The sequence below is a fragment of the Capricornis sumatraensis genome, chromosome 15, assembly GCF_032405125.1.
Source record: "Capricornis sumatraensis isolate serow.1 chromosome 15, serow.2, whole genome shotgun sequence".
Taxonomy (NCBI): Eukaryota; Metazoa; Chordata; class Mammalia; order Artiodactyla; family Bovidae; genus Capricornis; species Capricornis sumatraensis.
Window position 1 is genome coordinate 45,567,056 of NC_091083.1, and position 21,914 is coordinate 45,588,969.

Here is a 21,914-nt window from a genome sequence, read left to right on the forward strand (position 1 = left end):
GATCGGGGTCCTCCGCTCCAGGGCCTCCCCTCATAGGTGGCTTTGCTGGGGACACAGGATGCTGTCATCCCCACACACCATCCCTGAGGTAGCACCCACTTTCATCCCCACCACCTCCTCTCCCCGGAGTCCTGGACATCCTCTTTCAGCTCAGGAAGTGTGGACAGCCGGGTGGTCTTCCCTTCCCCACCCTCCTCCTCTAGCGGAGGGGTGCGCGTGTATGCATACACGCTATGTCACTTCAGTCGTGTCTGACTCTTTGTGACCCCATGGACTGTAGCCCTCCAGACTCCTCTGTCCATGGGATTTTTCAAGCAGGAATACTCGAGTGGGTTGCCGTGCCCTCCTCCAGGGGATCTTCCCAACCTAGGAATCGAACCCATGTCCCTGTCATCTCCTGCATTGAATGGCGAGTTCTTTACCAGGAGTGTCACCTGGTGGGGGGCAGGGGTTGGGGGGTGGCGAGTCCTAGATCCCACCAGGGCAGGCAGACAGGCCAACAGGGTCATCCATGAGCTTGTGGGAAATGAGTTCATTGTGATGTTCACCAACTTCCAACTGAAAGTTAGCATTTCTCCCCATTGTGAAAATGGCCCCTAGCCCCAGGGGAGCCAGAGGGATGGTCCTGGTGGAGCCCTGAAGGGGCTCCCAGAGGGGCCAGAAAGATGGTCCTGCAGCATGGCTGAGGGTCAGAACCAGGACGACAGTACCAAGGGCTCAGCCTCAATGTCCTTTTCTTGCCAGGGTCACTTTTGGCCCACATAGTATGCTCCTTCCAGCCTGTTATTCTGCCAGCCCACAAAGCCCTGAGGAGAGAAAGACATCATCCCATTATCTTCATATTTCGCTCTCATCTTTGAAGCTGGCGAAAGATGCTCTGTATGAAAATGTCCCTTCCCGCCGTGCGTAATGCTAATGTCTTCCACATAATAAAGCTAATGGAATGTGTTACACGCTGGAAATAGCTGAGTGACCTTTCTTCTTTGTGGAAGACGCTCTTACTTCATTCCCTCTCGCTCCTTCCCCTCCTTGTTTGCTTCCACCCCGCACCCCCCCCCCCGCCACCCTGCTTTTGCATGTCAGCTTCCAGGAGCATCTTCCAGAAACAGCAAAGAGAGTCATCAAATGGCATGAGGGAAGCACTCCTTTCCTCCAGTTACGGCCTCTGCCAAGTCCCAGATTCTTCCAGGAGGAGGAGCACACCTTGGGGGCTTAGTTGGTCACACCTGAGCCCTGGGGCCCCTGTTGGAAGCCCCTGTAACTTAGAACTGCCAGAGGGTCTAGAGGGAGGTGGTGGTCTTGGGTTTATCACTTTTTCCAGCTTTATTGAGCTATAACTGACAAATAAAAAAATTTAAGGTGCATAATATATCACTTATACTGCAAAAGTGGAAAAGTGTGTGTTTAGAGCAGACATCTGAATTGTTGGAACCTTTAGCTGAACGTGACCATTCCTGGTGGCTGGGAAGGACCTGGACTGGCCGGGCCTCTCTGAGCCAGCACCCCAGGCCCCCCAGGGTCCACGGTCCCTTGTCAGGGTTCAGGCTGTCCTCTCAGTGCAGCTGCTGTTAAATGAACGGAAGGTGGCAGGTCCCTACATGCACGCCATTCATTGGTGTCCTTTCCTCCTCGGCTTCTAGGAGGCGCTGAGAAAAGCAAGACAGAGGTCAGCCAGTTTATACCTGACCCGAAGGTGGGACCCAGCGAAAGGAATTGTCTGGAAGGGGTGGGCAACAGGGAAGAGCGACATTCAGACTAGTCTGTTGTTTCCGATTCCCCAGCCAGAAAGGCGCTTTCCTCTGAAAGATTTTGCTTGTTTCTTACAATGGAGAGTGGAGAAGAGGGTGGCAAGACTATTGAAAAAGACTGCTTCCAAAAGGGGCAGACACACCAATGAAAGGAAAAGCAGAGGGACTTCCCCGCTGGGACTTCCCCAGTCCAGTGGTCAAGACTCTGCCTTCCAATGAAGAGGGCGCAGGTCTGATCCCTGGTCAGGGAGCTAAGATCCTACATGCCTCGGGGCCAAAAAACCAAAACAAAAAACGAAGCAATATGTAACAAATTCGATAAAGACTCAAAAAGAAATAAAGTGAAAATATATTTAAAAAAAAAAAAAAAGAAGGAGGAACAGAGAGAAAGTCTGTGGGCCCAAGACAGCTCTCCCCTCCTCCATCTGCCCTTCCTGTGCTCATGTCCACTGACAGTCTCACAGGAACTGGCCTTTACGTGGCAGAAATGAGGCCCTACATGTGCACACACACACATGCAGTTTAAGCACCTTACCCATATACTGTGCTTGCAAGGTTTGTAAAGTCAGAGAGAGATCATATTGTCACTGTGTAATAGTCTAGCCCTTGTTGTCTAGCCGTGTCCGACTCTTGTGTGACACCATGGACTGTAACCCGTGTCTCCTGCATTGGCAGGAGGATTCTTTACTACTGACCCACCAGGGAAGCCCCAGTCTAGCCCTGACTGGCTAACTTTTCTTATTTTCATGAGCTTATCGGACTAAAGCGTCTGCCTGGAATGCGGGAGACCTGGGTTCGATCCCTGGGTTGGGAAGATCCCCTGGAGAAGGAAATGGCAACCCACTCCAGTACTCTTGCCTGGAGAATCCCATGGAGGGAAGAGCCTGGTAGGCTATAGTCCAAGGGGTCGCAAAGAGTTGGACACGACTGAGCAACTTAGCTAACTAACTTATCTGACTACAAAGCCCCAGAGATAAAAGGACCATATCCCGGGCAGTGACCAGAACACGCCTGACCCCAAATTCCTGCAGGGTGACCCAGCCGCACTTTCTTGTCTAAACACAGAGGGTGGAGTTGCCAGCGCTGGGGCAGAGAAGACGTGACCCTGAGCCTTCTGCAGGGCTTCAGACCCTGCAGGGACCACCTGCAGAACACTGGCAGGTTGAGCCCCCCATGTCTAAGAGGACTCATTAACGTGCACCAGGAAATACGAGTTACCAACCCCGGCCTCCCCAGAGAAATGCCCCAAGACTTCTACAGAAGGGGCGAGTCCTGCTGCCTCAGGGAAGCTGGTGTGGTTTCCTCAAATGCTTGCAGTCTCCATGCCTCCTGCCTGGTTCTGCAGTGAAAGTGTTTGACACACCACACCTGCCCCTGGTTTTCTGAGAAGCCTCTGCCTTTTATTTTGGGTGCCAATCCAGTCATTTCTGCAAAGCCAACCATCCTGCGCCTCGTGGCATAAAACAACCTTTACACCGTGCTCATGGTTGGGATCCAGGACGCACTGTGGGAAGGCCTGTCTCTGTTCATCATGTCTGGGGTCTCTCAAGGCCAGGACATCTGTGGCTTCGTCACGCCCACGTCTGGGCACTGATGCTAGCTGTTGGCTGGGACTTCACATCTGTCCACAGGAGCACCCAGGACACGGCCTTTCCATGTGTCCTTCCGTGTGGGCTGATTTGACCTTCCTCACGGCATGGCAGCTGGACTCCCAAAGCGAGTGTCCCACAATACCAGGACAGAGCACACCTTGGTAAGACCCACCCTCCGAAGCCATGCCTCATCGCCGCCACCAGACGCTGCTGGCCGAGGCCTTGGTCATGGTCCACCCAGACTTGTGGGAGGGAGCGTAAGAGTCAAAGCTCCAGAAGATTGTGAGGAACGGAAAACATCGCAGCTACCACCCTGGGGAAAATAGTCTGTCATAGCTGCACTGACAGGGATGGAAGAAAATTAGATATATGACACTGTGATACTCTTAGGTTCATAGGAAAATGAAAAAGGACAGAACAGCTTTCTTTCCTAAATACTATATTCAGAAAGAACACATGAAATTAGCAAACCCTCTGAAACCTAAAATGCCTTCTAGTTTATGAGGTCGCGGCATTATTACAGTAAAAAGTAAAGGGTATTTTTACTCCAGCACAATTATACTTATCAAATGCAAGTGGGCATGCGTGACACTGATGATAAACACATTGCCTTGTGAAGACAGAAGGGCTGAGAATCTTGTGAATTTTCAATTAGCAAACAGCACTATGGTGGTAAGGCTGAATGACAGTATTAACTATGCTAAGTGATTTCTTCTGGCTGCGCTGGGTCTTCACCGCTGCCCGCAGCGAGCAGGGGCTGCTGTCAAGTTGTGGGGCAGGGGCTTCTCGGGCTGGTGGCTTCTCTTGTGTGAAGCACGGGCTCTAGAAGGCAGGCTCAGTAGTTGTGATACAGGGGCTTAATTGCTCCGTGGCACGTGAAATCTTCCCAGACCAGGAGTTGAACTCACATCCCCTGCATTGCCAGGTGGATTTTTAACTACTGGACCACCAGGGAAGTCCCTACATGATTTTTAAAATAAGTTAACCTATTTCTTCAGATATCTCCAGCCTTCCAGTATGTGTGCGTAGGGAAAGACATAGAAACTGTCTTAACAAAAGACACTCATCTTAAAGCATTTATTTATCTTCAGCATGCATCTCATTTGTGAATCTAAAAGCAGAGTACTGGGAAAGCTTGTCATATTTACTTTTGCACTTAAGTAAAGAATTTATTGCATCATGAGTGCCTTCTGCTTCAAAGGTTTGAGCTTGGCTGAGCACACCAGTAACACCGAGTTGGTTCCCTTGTGCTGTTAAGTGGCCGTTTACAAGATGTATCCTCTCAGATTTACTCAAATACTGCATTTCTAAGTCAGCACCCTGCTTATTCATATTTTGAAATAACTCTTTTGTGATTTGGCTTCATTTCCCTTTGTCGGTGGGTCTGCTGGGATCTCATTACTTCCTTTGTAGTCGTAGCTGATGCTGGGTGGTCTCCGGCAGGCTTTTGATGTGGGGAGCGATCTTACTCTGGAGGAGGGACAGAAAGATCATGGAATTCATTCCTCTTTGTGGAGTACCCCCTGACCAACGGCGTGCTCCAGTTACAAGACGAGTTCATCCCTCTTTGTGGAGTACACCCCTGACCAACTGCATGCTCCAGTTACAAGACTTAGTGGATCAGAGAGCTTTCCCTCCCCTACACCTTTCCATCTTGTGGGTTTAAGCTTTCAGTATGATAACCATGGATGTGAGTGGGGGACATGAGACATGTACTCTGTTTAAGGGGCAGGACACAGGGAAGTCCCAAAGCCAAGAGGAAAGACAAAAATAAGGACATTAGGGTTTCCCTGGTTGTCCAGTAGCTAAGACACTGAGCTGCCAGTGCAGGGGGCCTGGGTTTCATCCCTGTTTGGGGAACTAGATCCCACATGCCACAACTAAGACTTGATGCAGTCAAACAGGTTAATCAAAAAATAAATAAAAAATTTTAATAAGGACATTAGAAGACTGTGAAGTTTTTGGTACAATGCAATTTTGAGCTATGACAAACATCAAACACGCTCCACGTCTGACCAGATTAACATAAACACTCACTTGAAAGGCCTGTTTGCTTTAATATCTACTTCCCTATAAAGATGTCTATCAACAAAATATCACAAGGCATACTGGGTGTCCAGGTAAGTCTGAAGAGACAAAGCAATCACTAGAACCAAACTTGATTATGGCTCAGATGTTAAAATTATCAAGCAGAGGATTTGAAATAACTGTGTCCAATATGTTAAAGGGTCTAAAAGAAAAGGTAGACGGTGCATGAAGATCGGGTAATGTCAGCAGAGAGATAAAAGCTAAAAGAAATCCTAGAAGTAAATACCAGTAACAGAAAGGAAAATATTTTGTTGGTAGACTTGATGCAGTTGAGAAAAGAATCAGTGAGTTTGAAGATGGGCCAAAAGAAACTACCCAAACTGAAACATATAGTGAAAAAAGAACACAGCATCCAAGAGCTGTGGGCTGTGAGACCACAGGAAATGGTGTAACATGTGTAACTGGAACACCAAAAGAAGAAGAAATAGTTGAAGAAATAATACCAAGAGTTTTCCAATGTTAGTGACAGATACCAAATCACTGTTCCAAGAGGCGGAGACAGAGCATCAAGCAGAATTAAACAAACAAGAAAAAATCAACAACAACAAAACCTACATGTATTATATTTAAAGAGCAAGAAATTGAAAACAAAGGGAAATTTTTGAAGATTCCCAAAAAGGAAAATAAAACACCTTACCTACCAAGAAACAAGGATTAAAAATTGTGGCCAAAGGACTTCCCTAGTGGTCTAGTGGTTAAGACTCTGCAGTGTCAGTACAGGGGGCCCATGTTCAATCCTTGCTCAAGGAACTAGATCTCATAGCCCTCAACTAAGAGTTCTCATACTGTAACTAAAAGTCCTACATGCTGCAATGAAAATTGAAGTTCCTGCCTACCACAACTAAGACCTGGCACAGCCATATAAATAAATAAGTATAAATTGAAAAAATAAAATCCCTCCTTTAGAAAAAAAAAAATTGTGGCTGACTTTTCTTCAGAATCCACATAACTAGGAATATGAACTCAATCTTGAAAGTGTTGAGAGAATAAAACAAATAAACACAAACCTGCCAACCTGGACGTATATCCAGGGAGAATATCCTTCAAAAGTAAAGGATAAATAGAAATGATTTCAAATAAGCAACTGGGGGAATTCACTGCCAGCAGACCTGAGGTCTAGAAAAATATTCAGGTTCTTCAGGGATCAGGAAAACAATGTGGGTCGAAAACCAGATCTACATTTATTTAAGAAAGAACAGCAGAAAGTGAATAAATAAAAGTGAGATATAATTTTTATTTTTATTTTTCTTAATTTATCTAAAAGACTGCTGCCTGTTTAAAGCAAGAATAGGAAAAAACGCAGTAATAGTAACCATGCTCTGACAATCAGGGAACATGTAAAAGCTGAAAAGTTCAGTGGTTTTGAGAGCGTGAGAGGAATGATTTGGGGAATATTCCATCATAAGGTACCAGCACTATACTTGAGACAACATGGTGCTGTGTTTCAAATAGTAGGCTTAGCAGCTGAGATATAAACTGTAAAAGGAAGTATGAATGATAAGGCAATAGAGGAGGTAAAATGGAATCACAAAATGCTCAATAAAATCAGACAGGACTGAAAAGAATTTAAAGAAGAAATAAAGCAATGCAAGAATATACAAAGATGATAAATATTAATTCAATTATAGTGTGTGTGTGTGTGTGTGTGTGTATGCGCTAAGTCACTTCAGTCATGTCCAGCTCTTTGCAACCCTATGGATCGTAGCCCACCAGGCTCTTCTGTCCATGGGATTCTCCAGGCAAGAATACTGGAGTGGCGGCCACGCCCTCCTCCAGGGGAGCTTCCCCACCCAGGGACCGAACCCGTGTCACCTGTGGCTCTTGCACCGAGGCAGATTCTTTACCACTGAGCCACTGGGGAAGTTCTCAATTATATTAATAATCGTTTAAATGTTAAATGATTTGTCTTGTCTAAACACACCAGTTAAAACACAGAGATTATCAGACTAGTTTTTAAAAAATGAGATCCAACTATATGCTGTCTACTTGTAAACTATATGCAGTCTACATTTAAAGAAACTTGTATATAACGCCTAGACAGATTGAAAGTAAATACTAAAAGCAACGATATGGGAAAAGGTATATACTATAACACAAATCAAGATAAATCTGGAGTATCTTATGTTCAGTTCAGTTCAGTTCAGTTCAGTCACTCAGTTTTGTCCGACTCTTTGTGACCCCATGAATCGCAGCACACCAGGCCTCCCTGTCCATCACCAACTCCCGGAGTTCACTCAGACTCATGTCCGTCGAGTCAGTGATGCCATCCAGCCATCTCATCCTCGGTCGTCCCCTTCTCCTCCTGCCCCCAATCCCTCCCAGCATCACAGTCTTTTCCAATGAGTCAACTCTTCGCATGAGGTGGCCAAAGTACTGGAGTTTCAGCTTTAGCATCATTCCTTCCAAAGAAATCCCAGGACTGATCTCCTTCAGAATGGACTGGTTGGATCTCCTTGCAGTCCAAGGGACTCTCAAGAGTCTTCTCCAACACCACAGTTCAAAAGCATCAATTCTTTGGCACTCAGCTTTCTTCACAGTCCAACTTTCACATCCATACATGACCACTGGAAAAACCATAGCCTTGACTAGACAGACCTTTGTTGGCAAAGTAATGTCTCTAATTTTCAATATGCTATCTAGGTTTGGCCTTGGAATATGGAATGAAGCAGGGCAAAGACTAATAGAGTTTTGCCAAGAAAATGCACTGGTCATAGCAAACACCCTCTTCTAAAAACACAAGAGAAGACTCTACACATGGACATCACCAGATGATGGTCAACACCAAAATCGGATTGATTATATTCTTTGCAGCCAAAAATGGAGACGCTCTATACAGTCAATGAAAACAAGACTGGGAGCTGACTGTGGCTCAGATCATGAACTCCTTGTTGCCAAATTCAGACTCAAATTGAAGAAAGTAGGGAAAACCACTAGACCATTCAGGTCTGACCTAAATCAAATCCCTTATCTTATGTTAATGTCATACAAAGTTGACCTTAGAACAAGGCAGATTATTGAGATAAACAGGTTATGTCGCATAATGATGCAGGGTTGATTCTCCAAGAAATAACAGTTGTAAACTAAGGGGAATGCACTAACCACAGAATTGAGATATGAGGCAAAACTACAGAACTGAGAGAAGAGATAGATACAAGTATAGTTGGAGACTTCAGTCCCCTCTGTCAGTACTTGATAGATCAAGTAGACAGAAAATCAGCAAAGATATAGACAACCTGAACAGTTTTGTCAGTCAGCCAACACCGCCAAACCCATATGCTTCTAAAGAGCATGTGGGGGCATTCACCAGGATAAGCTGTATCCTGGACCAAAAAACAATCCTTAAACATTGTTAAATATATATTAACACATACATATGGAGTCTAGAAAAATAATATAGATGGTCTTATTTGCAAAGCAGAAGTAGAGACACAGATGTAGAGAACAAATGCATGGACTCCAAGGGGGAAAGGAGGGGAGGAGTGGGAGGAATTGGGAGACTGGAATGGACACATTTACACTGCTCTGCATAAAACAGGAGACTAATGAGAGCAGCACGAGGAGCTCTACTCAGTGCTCTGTGATGACCTGAATGGGAAGGGAATCCAGAAAAGAGAGCTTATATGCACACATACAGCTGATTCACTTTTCTGTACAGTAGAAACTAACATAAAATTGTAAAGCAACTATTCTCTGATTAAAATTGATTTTTTAAAACCTTTAAAGAAAAAAAATATAAAGTTCATTCTAGAACACACAGGAATTAAAATAGAAGTCAATAACAGAAAGGTAGCTGGGATTTCCTGAATACTTGGCCCTTTAAAACTATGCTTCTCAATAACCCGTGGGTCAAAGATATCTCATGGGAAATTTAAAGATATTCTGAACTAAATGAAAATAAAACATTAAAATTTGTGGGATGTAGTTAAAACAGTACGTAGAGGGAAATTTGTAGCATTAAATGCATATATTAGAAAAAGAGAAAGATCTAAAATCTATAACCTAAGGGGCCACCTTAAGAAGTTACAGAAACAAGAGTAAATTAAAGCAAACAGAATGAAGGAAATAGCTACCATTAGAGGAGAAATCAATTAACAGTGAAAATGGGAAAACAGAAAATCAACAAAATCAAAACCCAGCGCTTTGAAAGAAATCAAAAAGGAAAAAAATCAATGCAATTTGAAAAGGTCAATAAAATTCATAAACTGCTAGCCAGGCTAGCCAATAGAGAAAGAACGAAATTACCTGTACCAGGAAAGAAAGAGTCGTCACTACTGATGCCCTGGACTTTAAGAGAAGAATACGAGATTTCAACAGATTAAAGAGTTCTGTGCCCATAAATTGAGTAACCCAGATGAAATGGACCAGTTCCTTGAAAGCAAGGAGACTTGACTCCCCTTGAATTGCCATCTCTCTGTGCAAACAATGGTTCCCTCCTTGGCTGTGTATTGGAATCACCTGGAAACCTTGACTAGCTCTCAGCATCTGGGCCCATCTTTAGGCATTTTTATGTAATTGGGATGGGGTCTACATGCGGCCAGGACACTCAGGCATCTCCATATCCTGAAGGCCTTTGAGCAAGATGGCGTTTCCCTGCTCTTACAAAGTCTTTCTCTTGGTCAGTCTTCCAACAGCTAAAAAGTGTGACGTCTCCCTGATCCCAGTGCCTGGAGCTGACAATGGTTTTCATCTTCATCCTTAGACATGGGAAAACTTTCAGTTCTCAACAGCAAGACACTTTACTCCCAAAGTGGAAGGGACCTTTGTGAGCTTGTGTTTGATGTCCAGGTGAAGGAATCTTAAGGAGGGAGCCTCTCAGGACTCCAGATCTTCCCCAGGAGCGGGACCCCTAGTCGATGGTGTACATGCTCACAGAGGATAAAATGCTCATATCACTGGGCACGGAGATCCTCCAGGCTCAGAGCAGAGGTGGAGAGAAAAAAATTGAAGAACAGTGCTCTCCGCTGTGGTGTATCTTTAGATCTTTTATTCATGTCCTGGGCATACAATGTGGATATTAAACCATTTTCGATCATTTGTGCTTAACGCGCTCGGGTGAGAGGGGAGAGGTAGGTCCCCACTGGGAACCAGGGAACTGAGTGAGGCGGTGGGTGTGGGTGAATCATGGACACAGCTTCCCTGTTCCAGCTCCCGAGCCACCCTTAGCTGCTCAGCCCCCTTCGGATGGAAAAATCCCTTGTGGGGGATAAGGAGAGGAATTCGCCCCAGCCGCCAGGGCTTGTGGGAAGTTTTTGGGGGTGGCCAGGGCTCTTCTGAAGCAAACGCCAGCTGTGAACCTAGAGTCTGGGTGGGTTGGAGCATCTTTCTTGTGGAGCCCCACATGGCCCCTCTTCCCAGCCTCTGTGTTGATGGGGGCCATGAGTGGGGATCATCCCCCTTGTTCTGAGCCTTCAGGACCAGTTTTGAGTACCACCTACTCCTAGAACCACTCCTACCCCCACTTGCTTCTAGAACCCCCGAGCTGTGGAATCTCCTGACCAGGAGGTAGGTGGTTCCGAAGCAATCAGCTGCAGTGATTTCACCACTACACACACCGAATTCAAGGGAAAAGCCATAAAGAGCAACAAAGAATAAGACTCCATAGAGATGGAGGACAGCAAGATGGAGCAGTGAGCGAGATCTGGAAGGGCAATGGCTGAGGCTCCTGATGAGTGGGGAGAAGGCTTACTGGGGAATGTCACAGTCACCCCCGTGTCATCCACGGGGGTGAGGCTGAGAATTAAAGGCCAGCCTGGGGTCCTGTGTATGTGAAGTCAAGGAAGGCTGGAAACCCAGGAAGAGATGTAGTGTGCAATGGACTCAGCCTCTCTGTCATGTCCAACTCTGCAACCCCTTGGACTGTAGCCTTCCAGGCTCCTCTGTCCATGGATTATCCAGGCAAGAATACTGGAGTGGGTTGCCATTTCCTCCTCCAGGGGATCTTCCCAACCCAGGGATCGAACTCAAGTCTCCTGCTTTGGCAGGCAGATTCCTTACCACTAAGCCACCTGGGAAGCCCTTGAGATGTAGTGTGGGTAGCTTCAAACTGACATTTGGGGTGACCTGGGAAGAGCAGCAGAACATTGCCCTTTCCTTCGGATAGTTTCACGAGTGTTTGGGGGAAAGAAGGCAGCAAACAGCAGTGCCTCCAGGAGGAAGCAGGTCTCCTGCAGCCGAGAGAGGATGAGGGTCTGGGAGAGATGACCAGGCTTCAAGAGACAGGGGCTCACCACCACCTCCCCACTTCTGGAATGAACCCATAAGAAGCCATGGTGTGTTGGAAGGTCCTAGAGTGTACACCATGGCTCTTGTGAAGTTTCTTATTTTCTTCTTGATCAGTGAAGTTGCCATCGGCATCCACAGCTCAGAACCATCTTTCCCATCGTTTCTGATGGTTCTTCGTATTTCTGCTCTGGTCCTCATCCCCCAGGAAATCAGGAGTGAGGGATGGGCCAAGGTTAATGTGAACATGGTGTGCTGGGGGCCTGCAGCAAGCTCCTTGCCATTGTAAATATTCGCCGAGGAGGCGGGCCTGGAAGTGGTGGTGAGTTCACTTCCAGACAGACCCAGCACACCTTTCCTTCGTTCTGGGCAGATGTCACAGCCCTGTATACAAACACCAGGTCTTGGCCTTCCACTCTGTGTGGATCCACCAGTGCCTGCCGACCCCAGGCTCTGCCACCCTAGTGTCCCTTTGTCTGTAACCCCAAAATACCCTGACCAGGAGTCAGGCAATTTCATTCATTATAAGGGGAAAAGTAGTATTTTTTTCTTTCTCATTGAACAGATTTCCTAAGAACCTAAAAAGAGCCAGTGGATTATGGTAAATGTGGAAATCAACGTTTGGTTCATTAGTGAGAGTTTGAACAGGATGGGCTCCTCTGCTATTGAGTTTGAGGATGATGAAGCAGGACTGACCAGGGCAGGGCTGGCCCGAGCCCCTGGCACCATGCATTGGAGTGCAGTTGAGGCCAGGTTTGCCCACATGGCCAGTATCTGGCAGTGTCCAGGGCACCAGCAAGCTCAGGGCCCCTGGGAGCACAGGCATAGATGTCGGGGCTGGTCCTTACAGAGAGGGTATTTCCAGATACTTTGCTGACTCACTTCTAGTTCATCATCCTAGATGGAGCCCCAAAGCTCAGTAGGACGTGCCCACTTTACCAAGCGCCATGGTGGGTCTCAAGGTGCTTTACCCTGGACCAGGACTGAGGGCATTCCCAGTGCCACCTGCGAGATGCTGGCCATGCCTGCAGCTGAAAGGGGGCACTGGCCTGCCAAGGGGTCTGGGCCCAGCACCCACAGCACCCACTACACACAGCATGTCTGCCACATACATAGTGAACAGACCCATGGGTACAGCACAGCCTCAGAACACAGTGTGTATGTGTGTCTCACATGTTTGTGTTCATCTCTCAGTTGTGTCCAACTCTTTGCGACCCCATGGGCGGCAGCCCCCCAGGCTCCTCTGTCCATGGGATTCTCCAGGCAAGAATACTGGGGTAGATTGCCAATTCCTTCCCTACCCAGGGATCAAACCCAGGTCCCCTGCATTGCAGGCAGATTCTTTACCATCTGAGCCACCAGGGAAGTCCGTGATACCAGTTAAATATAAGGCAACATAAAACCCCTTCTACCCAGAGCAGGGTTTTCCTGGAGTCCCCCCAACGCTCCCTTCCTTTCACTCTAACAATCTCTCCCCTGAGACAAGCAGCAATGCTGGCGAGATGGGTAAGGTGAGCCTGCCAGTTCAGAGAGGTCTGTCCTCGGGATCCCATCTGGCCCTTGGATCCTCTTTGTGAAGCCTCTTACTGACCTAGAAAACTCCAGCATAATGTGGGCTCCGGCCACAGGGTGAGTTTTCTCCAATGCTTACCAAAGTGAAGTCGCTCAGTAGTGTCCGACTCTTTGCGACCCCATGGACTGTAGCCCACCAGGCTCCTCCGTCCATGGGATTCTCCAGGCAAGAATACTGGAGTGGGTTGCCACTTCCTTCTCCAACCAACCAAGTCACTAAGTTTCAAATCAAGGGAACGAGAAGCAGGTGTCCCAGAAACAAAACAAACCAGCAAAAAACAGAGCACATGTCCCCCCAGCAGGCACTGTCCAGAGATCCAGCAACCAGCAGGGCAGGGCTCACCAGTTGAGCACCTCCAGGACAGGCCAAGAGGGACAGGTTGTGACAGAGAGGCCGGGATGCAGTGGGACAAGCCAGCCATCCCATAGGAGGGGAAGGGGCTGCGAGCCCTGCTCAGGCAGATGGGGAAGGCTGCGGACTGGGTGGAGAGGTGGACACAGCTCACAGTGAAAAGACTTGGCCAAGGAGCTGGACGTGGAACCAGACTCCCAGTGCGACCACTCACCAGGAAGAGGGGACTTCGCGGGAGTTGGCTTCCTGAGTGAGAAGACAGAACCTGCCCTCCCTTCCCCTCCTATGACCAAGAGGTGGAAGCCATTGCCAGCGTTCATCTAAGAGCTGAGAAACAGACCCTCCTGACCTGCCTTGGGAACACAGGCTCTACAAGGGAACAGCGATCCCAGGGGGACTGTAGAACTGCCCCGCCTCCCATGGCCGAGGACTTTGCCTCCAGGGCCTCAGGACCCTGCTGGTAGCCCTCACCTCCGGCCGCAGATGCAAAAGTGGATTGTTTAAAGGAAGGACAATCACTGATAAACGTGCAACTATGTTTAAAGCAGCAATATGGTGGAAGGTAAAAACAGAAGTGTATGTTTTTCTAATTTGCCACTGGATGAATATCTGCAAAAGTGATGGCTGCTGAAAACAAACCAACAGGCTAGCCAAGGGAGCTGGAGAACCAAGAGGCAGCTGTCAAGATAAATGGTGGATTAAGTGTGAATCCAGAACTCCTGGCTCTGATGCTTTTGTTCTGAAGAATTTTTCTTGTCCCCAAAGGGTATTTAAAGAGAAAGGTCTGATTTTCCCCTCTTGGGTTTTAAAGATCTTTAATCTCCTCTGACCTGCCTACCCCCGGGAGACGATGCTCCCAGGGTCTGGAACTAGACTGAATTTCCCACAAGCTTTTGCCAAAGGAGGGGCTTTCTATGGCATCTGAGGGCCCCTGTCAGGAAGGTCGTTTTGTAGGGAACACGACAAAAACATCAGCAGGAGCAATGGTCCCTGTGCTGTCTTGTGTGGACACCTGAGTGGCCTTGTCTCCATCCTCCATCCTTCAGCTGAGCTTTTACCTTTTCTGTGTGTTTGAACATCTTCATAATTCATTGTTGTATTAAAGGTATATTCATGGAAACCAGTATTAACAACAGTTAATCTCATGGTGTCAGGAAGGAGGAAGTGAGGCCAGGCAAGTAAATGGTCTGTGTGGCTCTTACCACAGAGCAGTAGGTCAGGTTGTCCTGTGCTGACATCATCACATATCCACCAGACAGGTGCTATAACTCTGCTTTAGGGAAGGAAGTAGAACCAGATACTCAGAGAAATAGTTACTAGTTCAAGGGCTGAACAAGATCCCACCAGGGCTGGATTTGAGCAGGTGTGTTTGTCCCAAGCTCCCCCTGCCTCCCCCAGGCTCTCAGGGATGGAGCCCAGGGAACGGGCACCTGTCAGGCCTCTCACCTGCCCCATCCATACCTTGCCTTTTAAATGAACGGCTTATCTCAGGTCAGTTTAGCTCTGCAGGAAATGGGTAGAGGTGGTACAGAACTGACAGCTTCCTCGTCAGCATCTCACGTGGGGCTCGTCTGTCCCAGGTGATGACCGGTGCTACCACATCATCGTACTCTAAGCACCCTGTCCAGATCACCTTAGCAGTTGCCTGGTGCTCTCTTTCTGCCACAAGGTCCCATCCAGGATCCACCCAGCACTGGGTGGTCAGATCTCCTTGGGTTCCTCTGGGCTGTGGCCGTGTCTTAGGTGTCCCTTGTTCCTGATGACTGACAGTTGCAAGGAGCCCTGGTTGGGTACAGCGTGGGATGCTGTTGGATGCTCTCCTCCTGCTTAGACTGGGGTTACGGGTTTGGGGAGGAGAAGCACAGAGGTAAAGGTCAAGGCTGTACCCCCATCAACATGACCTGTCGCTGAGGATGCTGAGCTTGGTCACCTGGTCGGGGTTGTGATTGTCGGGTTTCTTCATCTCGAGGTCACTCTTCCTCCCCTCTCTGTTTCATCCTCAGCCCTAGGAAGTCACTGTGCCACCCACTGTCCACAGGTGGGGTTTGTGCTTTACTTCCCTGAAGGTGGAGGAACTACCTAGACGATTTGGAATTTGTCTGTATGGAATATTTGTCTCTTCTCTCCAGTGGACTGATCCATCTAATCATTTATTTATCAGTATAGATGAAACATCCATACCAAATATCAATAGGGATGTTTATTTTACACTTTGACTTATAATCCAGAGAGTTGGACTGTGAAGAAGGCTGAGCACCGAAGAATTGATGGTTTTGAACTGTGGTGTTGGAGAAGACTTTTGAGAGTCCCTTGGACTGCAAGGAGATCCAACCAGTCCATTCTGAAGGAGATCAGCCCTGGGATTTCTTTGGAAGGAATGATGCTGAAGCTGAAACTCCAGTACTTTGGCCACCTCATGCGAAGAGCTGACTCATTGGAAAAGATTTTGATGCTGGGAGGGATTGGGGGCAGGAGGAGAAGGGGACGACAGAGGATGAGATGGCTGGATGGCATCACTGACTCGATGGATATGAGTCTGAGTGAATTCTGGGAGTTGGTGATGGACAGGGAGGCCTGGCATGCTGCGATTCATGGAGTCACGAAGAGTTGGACACGACTGAGTGACTGAATTGAACTAAACTGAACATTATTGGGTTGGCCAAAAAGTTCGTTTGGGTTTTCCGTACTACCTTACGGAAAAACCCAAGTGAACTTTTCGGCCAACCCAATGTTTTGTCCCTTGGCCATTAGGAGAATTTCCTATGTCCCCCTGACATGCCCCTCTCCTTTTGATCTTGAAGTATTTTTCCTTTTCTGTACTCTAAAATGCCGCCCAGCCTCATCTCATATATTTCCTGCCCAAGTTGTAAAATCAGCCACTTCCCCATAGAGGTCTAGTCCCTTCTCTTGGAAAGATGGTTTTAGAAACCGCAATCTAGGCACTGGGTGTGTTTGTTGCTACTGAGGTGTCATTGGTTCTGGATTTTCTTGGTAACAGAGCTAGGAAATAGGAAATACACATGTGTGTACTCACTTGTTACTAGTTCTATATGTAGAAATACATGTGTCTACCCCTGGAGGAGGAAATGGCAACCCGCTCCATTATTCTTGCCTGGGAAATCCCATGGACAGAGGAGCCTGGCAGGCTGCCGTCTATGGGGTCACAAAAGAGTTGGACACAACTTATTGACTGAACAGCGACAGCATCTTTGTATATAGACATAGCCTATTTGTAAAATTATTTTTGTATGTATCCATCTGTGCCTATATTAAGCTAAGCACGAGTTCATAATGATTCTTCCCCAGGGAAAACCAAGGCGGGCTTCTGTCCAGCAAGGCCCTGTGATCAGCACGGGAGAGGCCTACGGGGACGAGGAGCAGCACAGGGAGGGGGTGCCTCTCAGGAGCCATGAGGTCGGGGACTCCTCCAAGCTCAGCTGAAGGATGGAGGATGGAGACAAGGCCACTCAGGCGTCCACACAAGACGGCACAGGGGCCGTTGCTCCTGCTGATGTTTTTGTCGTGTTCCCTACAAAACGACCTTCCTGACAGGGGCCCTCAGATGCCGCCATAGGAAGCCCCTCCTTTGGCAAAAGCTTGTGGGAAATTCAGTCCAGTGCCAGACCCTGGGAGCATCGCCTCCCAGGGGTGGGGGATCGGGGGAGGTATCCCCCCAGCAGGAATGGAGCTCTGGGCTTTGCCACGTGTCACTGAGACGTGGAGCCCAGCGTCAGCCCCTGAGAGGTCCCATCTGTGAGCAAGGCCAGTGGGCCCTGGTCAGGATTCCCACTCCATGCCCTGGTCCTAAGGCCTGGGTTCCATCTGTGACCCAAGCCAAGGCCAGATTGGGGAGCGGCCTTGCGGTGGGGCAGGGGAGCTATGTTCCCATCAGGTTTCATTCGTTCATGGGGGATACATTTGTTTCATGGCTGATCTGTCTGCCATTCAGACCTAACTAGCAAGGTTTATTTTTCTTAATGGGTTAAAATAGAAAAGTTGCTTTATATGGATATATGGAGAAAGTAACATGGAAACAGACATTACCCTATGTAAAATAGATAGCCCATGGGAATCTGCTGTATGACTCAGGGAATTCAAACCTGAGCTCTGTGGCAATCTAGAGGGGTGGGATGGGGAGGGAGGTTCAAGAGGGAGGGGGCATATGTCTACCTATGGCTGATTCAGGTTGATGAAGGGCAGACACCAACACAATACTGTAAAGCAATTATCCTTTAATTAAAAATAAATAAAAGCAGGAGAGAGGGGTCACAGCAATGCACGTGGAACTGAACACACATAAGAAATGCGTGTGTGGGGCTGAGTGAGACGCGGGCCGCAGAGGGTCTCCCTCCCCGAAGGAGCCTGTTAAACCGCCACACAATCACCTCCTCCCCCCACACAGCTGCAAGTGCCCGTTGGCGCACAGCGAGCAGGAGACAGTAATAAAGAAGGGAAATCAGCTTTGCGATAATGCAAGGAAATGTAATCCAGCCCAACAGATATGGCGCTAGAGGAAAAATGAGCCATAAAGTGCCCAGCGTGCTCTAAATTTCCAGAGAGGTGGTTGGGAGGCAGAGAGTGCATCCCTCGCTCTCCTTGGAGGTGGGAGTCTGGCACCAGCCTTGTGTCCTGCCCAGTCTGCCCCAGCTGTGCCTGGACCCGGCCCCTCAACCCGAGCAGAGAGCCACGTGGATATGGACTCATCCAACCTCAGAAGTTCTTGCCCCTAAAATAAGAGACCATAGAAATAACATTAATAATAAAAATACAAAATACCATAAGAAAAACAAAGCAATGGGAACTTCTTGGTGGTCCAGCGCTTAGGACTCCATGCTTTCGTTGCCAAGGCCCAGGTTTGATCCCTGGTCGTGGAGCTAAGATCCCCCAACCCATGTGATCAAAAAAAGAAAGAAAGAAAACCAAAGCAGGGATATATTGCAGAGAAAGTCATGTTTTTCCTGAACCTCAAACAACAGTAGATATTTTTTAGCCAAAGGAAATGAGGACTTTGGCATAAGCTTGTGGGAAAATCAGTCCAGTGCCAGACCCTGGGAGCATCGTCTCCCGGGGGTAGGGGGCTCGGGGGAGGTATCCCCCAGCAGGGATGGAGCTCTGGGCTTTGCCACGTGTCACGAGACCTGGAGACCAGCATCAGCCCCTGAGAGATTCCATCTGGGAGCAAGGCCAGTGGGCCCCGGCCGGGATGCTCACTCCATGCCCCAGTCCTAAGGCCCCCATCATCTGCAGATTTCATGGGCCTTCCCCCCTCACAGGGTCACCCCAGCCTCCTTTATCTTGCCTCTGTTTCATTATCTCCGCCTGACACTGAGCCACCAAAACAATTTCACAGGTAAATGCAGAGGCAGGTGTGTATGTGGAACAGCTTCTGGTTGCGGGACACCCCCCACCACAGCTCCCCAGCCCTGATGCCTGAACCAGCCCTCCGGGGTTTCCACCTCCTTTGGGTTCATCCTGCCCCCTTCCTTTGGGCTTTCTCTCCTCCCTGCTCCCCGTGGGGCCCTCTGCTCATTTCTTCTGGGTGTCTGCTACCCAACATGACGGCCTCTAACGTTTGGCTATTTACATTTTAATTAATTTAAATCAGATGATATTAAAAGCTCACAGTCAAACTCACCACAACCCCACTGCTCTGAAGCTACAGGTGACTCGTGGCCACCAGGCTGGGTGGCGCAAACTTAACCACCTCCATCACTGTGGCCACCAGGCTGGGTGGCACAGACTAAAGCGCCTCCATCACAACAGAGCTCTCCTGCCTTGGCAGGCAGGTTTTTTTTTACCACTGAGCCGCCTGGGAAGCCCACTGCATCAGGTACCATTGCTACCTATTCTTCAGCTGTGGTTGGATGTTGGGATGACTTCCAGGTCAGGGCTACAACAGTCGGTATGGCTACAGACATTCTTGAAGGTGTCTTTGGTGCACAAATGCATCATTTCCCTTGAGCACTTGCCGGGGACGGCGGAGGAGGCGGTGACACCTGTGTCGTGTGTGTGTCTATACATCCAGCTATAACAAGTGCTCCATTTCCCAAGTAGTCTAATCAGCCCACAAGCCTACTCGTCCTTAATCAATTTAATGGCAATAGCCTCAACTTCTCATCTGTTTTCTTCTCCATCTACAGGAATTCACACTTTCAACAGGATCAAATGAGAGTGTGCATTTCCGCTGTCTCTTTCCCTTGGAGCCACTCTGGGGGTGGCATGTATCTCTGTTCTTTTATGATGTACTCTGGGGGGCAAACCTGAGCCATTCTTGGGACAGTGGTCTGTCCCCACCCCTGCCTGCCCCCATGGGGTCTGCGCCTTAGGGGTGAGGCATGTCAGCAGGGATGGCTCGCCACCAAGAGTCCCGAGAGGGTCACTCTTGTCCTGGGAGCTTCCCACTGTGTTGCCTTCACTCCACTTCATCAAAGATCACCCACAGGGAGTCCCCAGGCCCACTTCCGAGACCCCAGATTGAGAAAGAAGACATAAAAACTCAAGATCCAGAAGTTAGAGAAAAAAGGAGTCCCTTCTCCAGCCGACATCTCATTGAGTGGGTGCGGGAGGACCACAGAGGGCAGAAAGCCATTTCCTAGTGACCTCTGAGTCTGCCCTCTGACCACATCAAGTTTGCTGTTTGAGTAAACAGTGTGCCACCTCGCATCCTGCCCACAAAATGTAGACGTACACGTAACACACACAGAAGTGGGATCTGGTGAGAGGCCGGTCTCTGGAGATGGGTCCTGAGGGAGTCGAGATGTCCCACCTGGGGAGCAGGCTCCACCTTTGCCTTGATGAGAACACCCCTGCCCCCTGCCTGGGGTCAGCCCTCCTAGCCATCCCCTGGGGCTCCAGGGGCACCCTCCCTGGGGGGCCTCCACCCTCACCTGCCATCACTCAGAGAGCTGGCCCTCCATGATGTCACAGTTGAATCACATACGGTCCCCACAGCCCAGTGCCTCCCTGGTCAAGGGGACAAGGAGGACGGGGCTGGCGGTGGGGAGGTGGGCACCCCACAAAGCACCAAATCCAACACAACATTCAAAGCCTCCATGCTCCCCTCCAACTCATGACCCCACAGATCGGGAATCTAGTGAAACCAGCGTGTCATTGTGCAAATGGGTGATCAGAAATAGAGGTGTTGGTCTCACCCAGAGTCATTTCCCCAGTAGGTGAATTTACCACCCCCTCCATGGCGGGAAGGGGACGTGGGGCACACAGATCCTCAGCCACTGGCTGAGGAATGAAGTCTCAGTGTCCTCAGTGGACTGGACAAGCTTAGATGGCAGGTTCCTCTCCAGGTATAAGAACTACAGTTTCCTTCCCTGTGGGCCCCTATGCTGTAAGGACTAGAGGAGGTGAGTGTGAACACACTGTAGAACTATCATTCGAGTGTCTACCGGGCAGAAGGAGGCACCAACTTGTAACGTCCCCACCCTCCACCCTGGTGCCTGAGACCCAGCACTCCAGTGGCTGGTGCTCAGCTGACCACTGCCGGTCTGGACATCCCTGGGGCTTCGCTTTCTTTCTCTTAAGCTTTGCCTGCCTTGCAGGGCAGGGGTGAGGGGGAGGGGGGACGGTGGTGAGTGACAGCACCTCTGCCTCCCCTCCCATAGCCTGGGAGCACGCATGGCCTCCCATCAGCCAGTTCCCTCTCTGTTCCCCTCACTCATCTTGGCTCCCTTTCTCTTCTCCCTCCTCCCTCTGCAGACGAACAAAGCTGTGGCCAAGGGGGACTTCCACCAGGCCAGCACCAGCTCCCGGCGGGCCCTCTTCCTGGCTGTGCTCTCCATCACCATAGGGACCGGCATCTACGTGGGCGTGGCCGTGGCCCTCATCGCCTACCTCTCCAAGAGCAACCACCTATGAGCTTCCCCGGGCGCACGAGGAGCCTGGGCCAGTCGTGTGCGGGCACAGAGGAGCAAGGCTGGCCAGGGTGGACACACAGGTGGAGATACACCTGTGTGAGGCTGTTATAGTGTAAGTCATAGCCAATGACGCCACGAAGCCCTGGGATTTATGGATTCCCTTTGTTTTCACCCTTTCATATCGTTTTCACAGCACTGTGTAGAGCTTGGGACAGATGGGGCACCGCTGACCCATTCCCAGTGGATGCTCCGAAGATCCTGACCCTCAAGGCTGTCTCCGCATGGATCCTGGTGGATTAATGGCCAGTGCCCAGAATGCCAGAGCATTAGCAACAGACAAACAGGAACATGTGTTCATTTATTTATTTATTTTGGAATATGGTGCAACAGGAAGAGGGCGGGGGACGCATGCTCTTCTGCTGGTGGCCCTGCCTGACTCCACTGGCAGCACCGGCCCCTCCGTCCAAGCACCTTC

The 21,914-nt window shown here is 49.1% G+C and overlaps 1 protein-coding gene across 1 annotated transcript in view; it reads left to right on the forward strand.

Annotated features, from left to right (window-relative positions):
* Positions 1-21,440, forward strand: part of SYNDIG1 (synapse differentiation inducing 1) — a 53,334-nt gene extending 31,894 nt beyond the window's left edge. The window contains exon 3 of the mRNA XM_068987843.1: positions 21,282-21,440. Coding sequence (XP_068843944.1) covers positions 21,282-21,440 — 159 coding nt within the window. The remainder of the gene's footprint in view (positions 1-21,281) is intronic.
* The last annotated feature ends 474 nt before the right edge of the window (positions 21,441-21,914 follow it).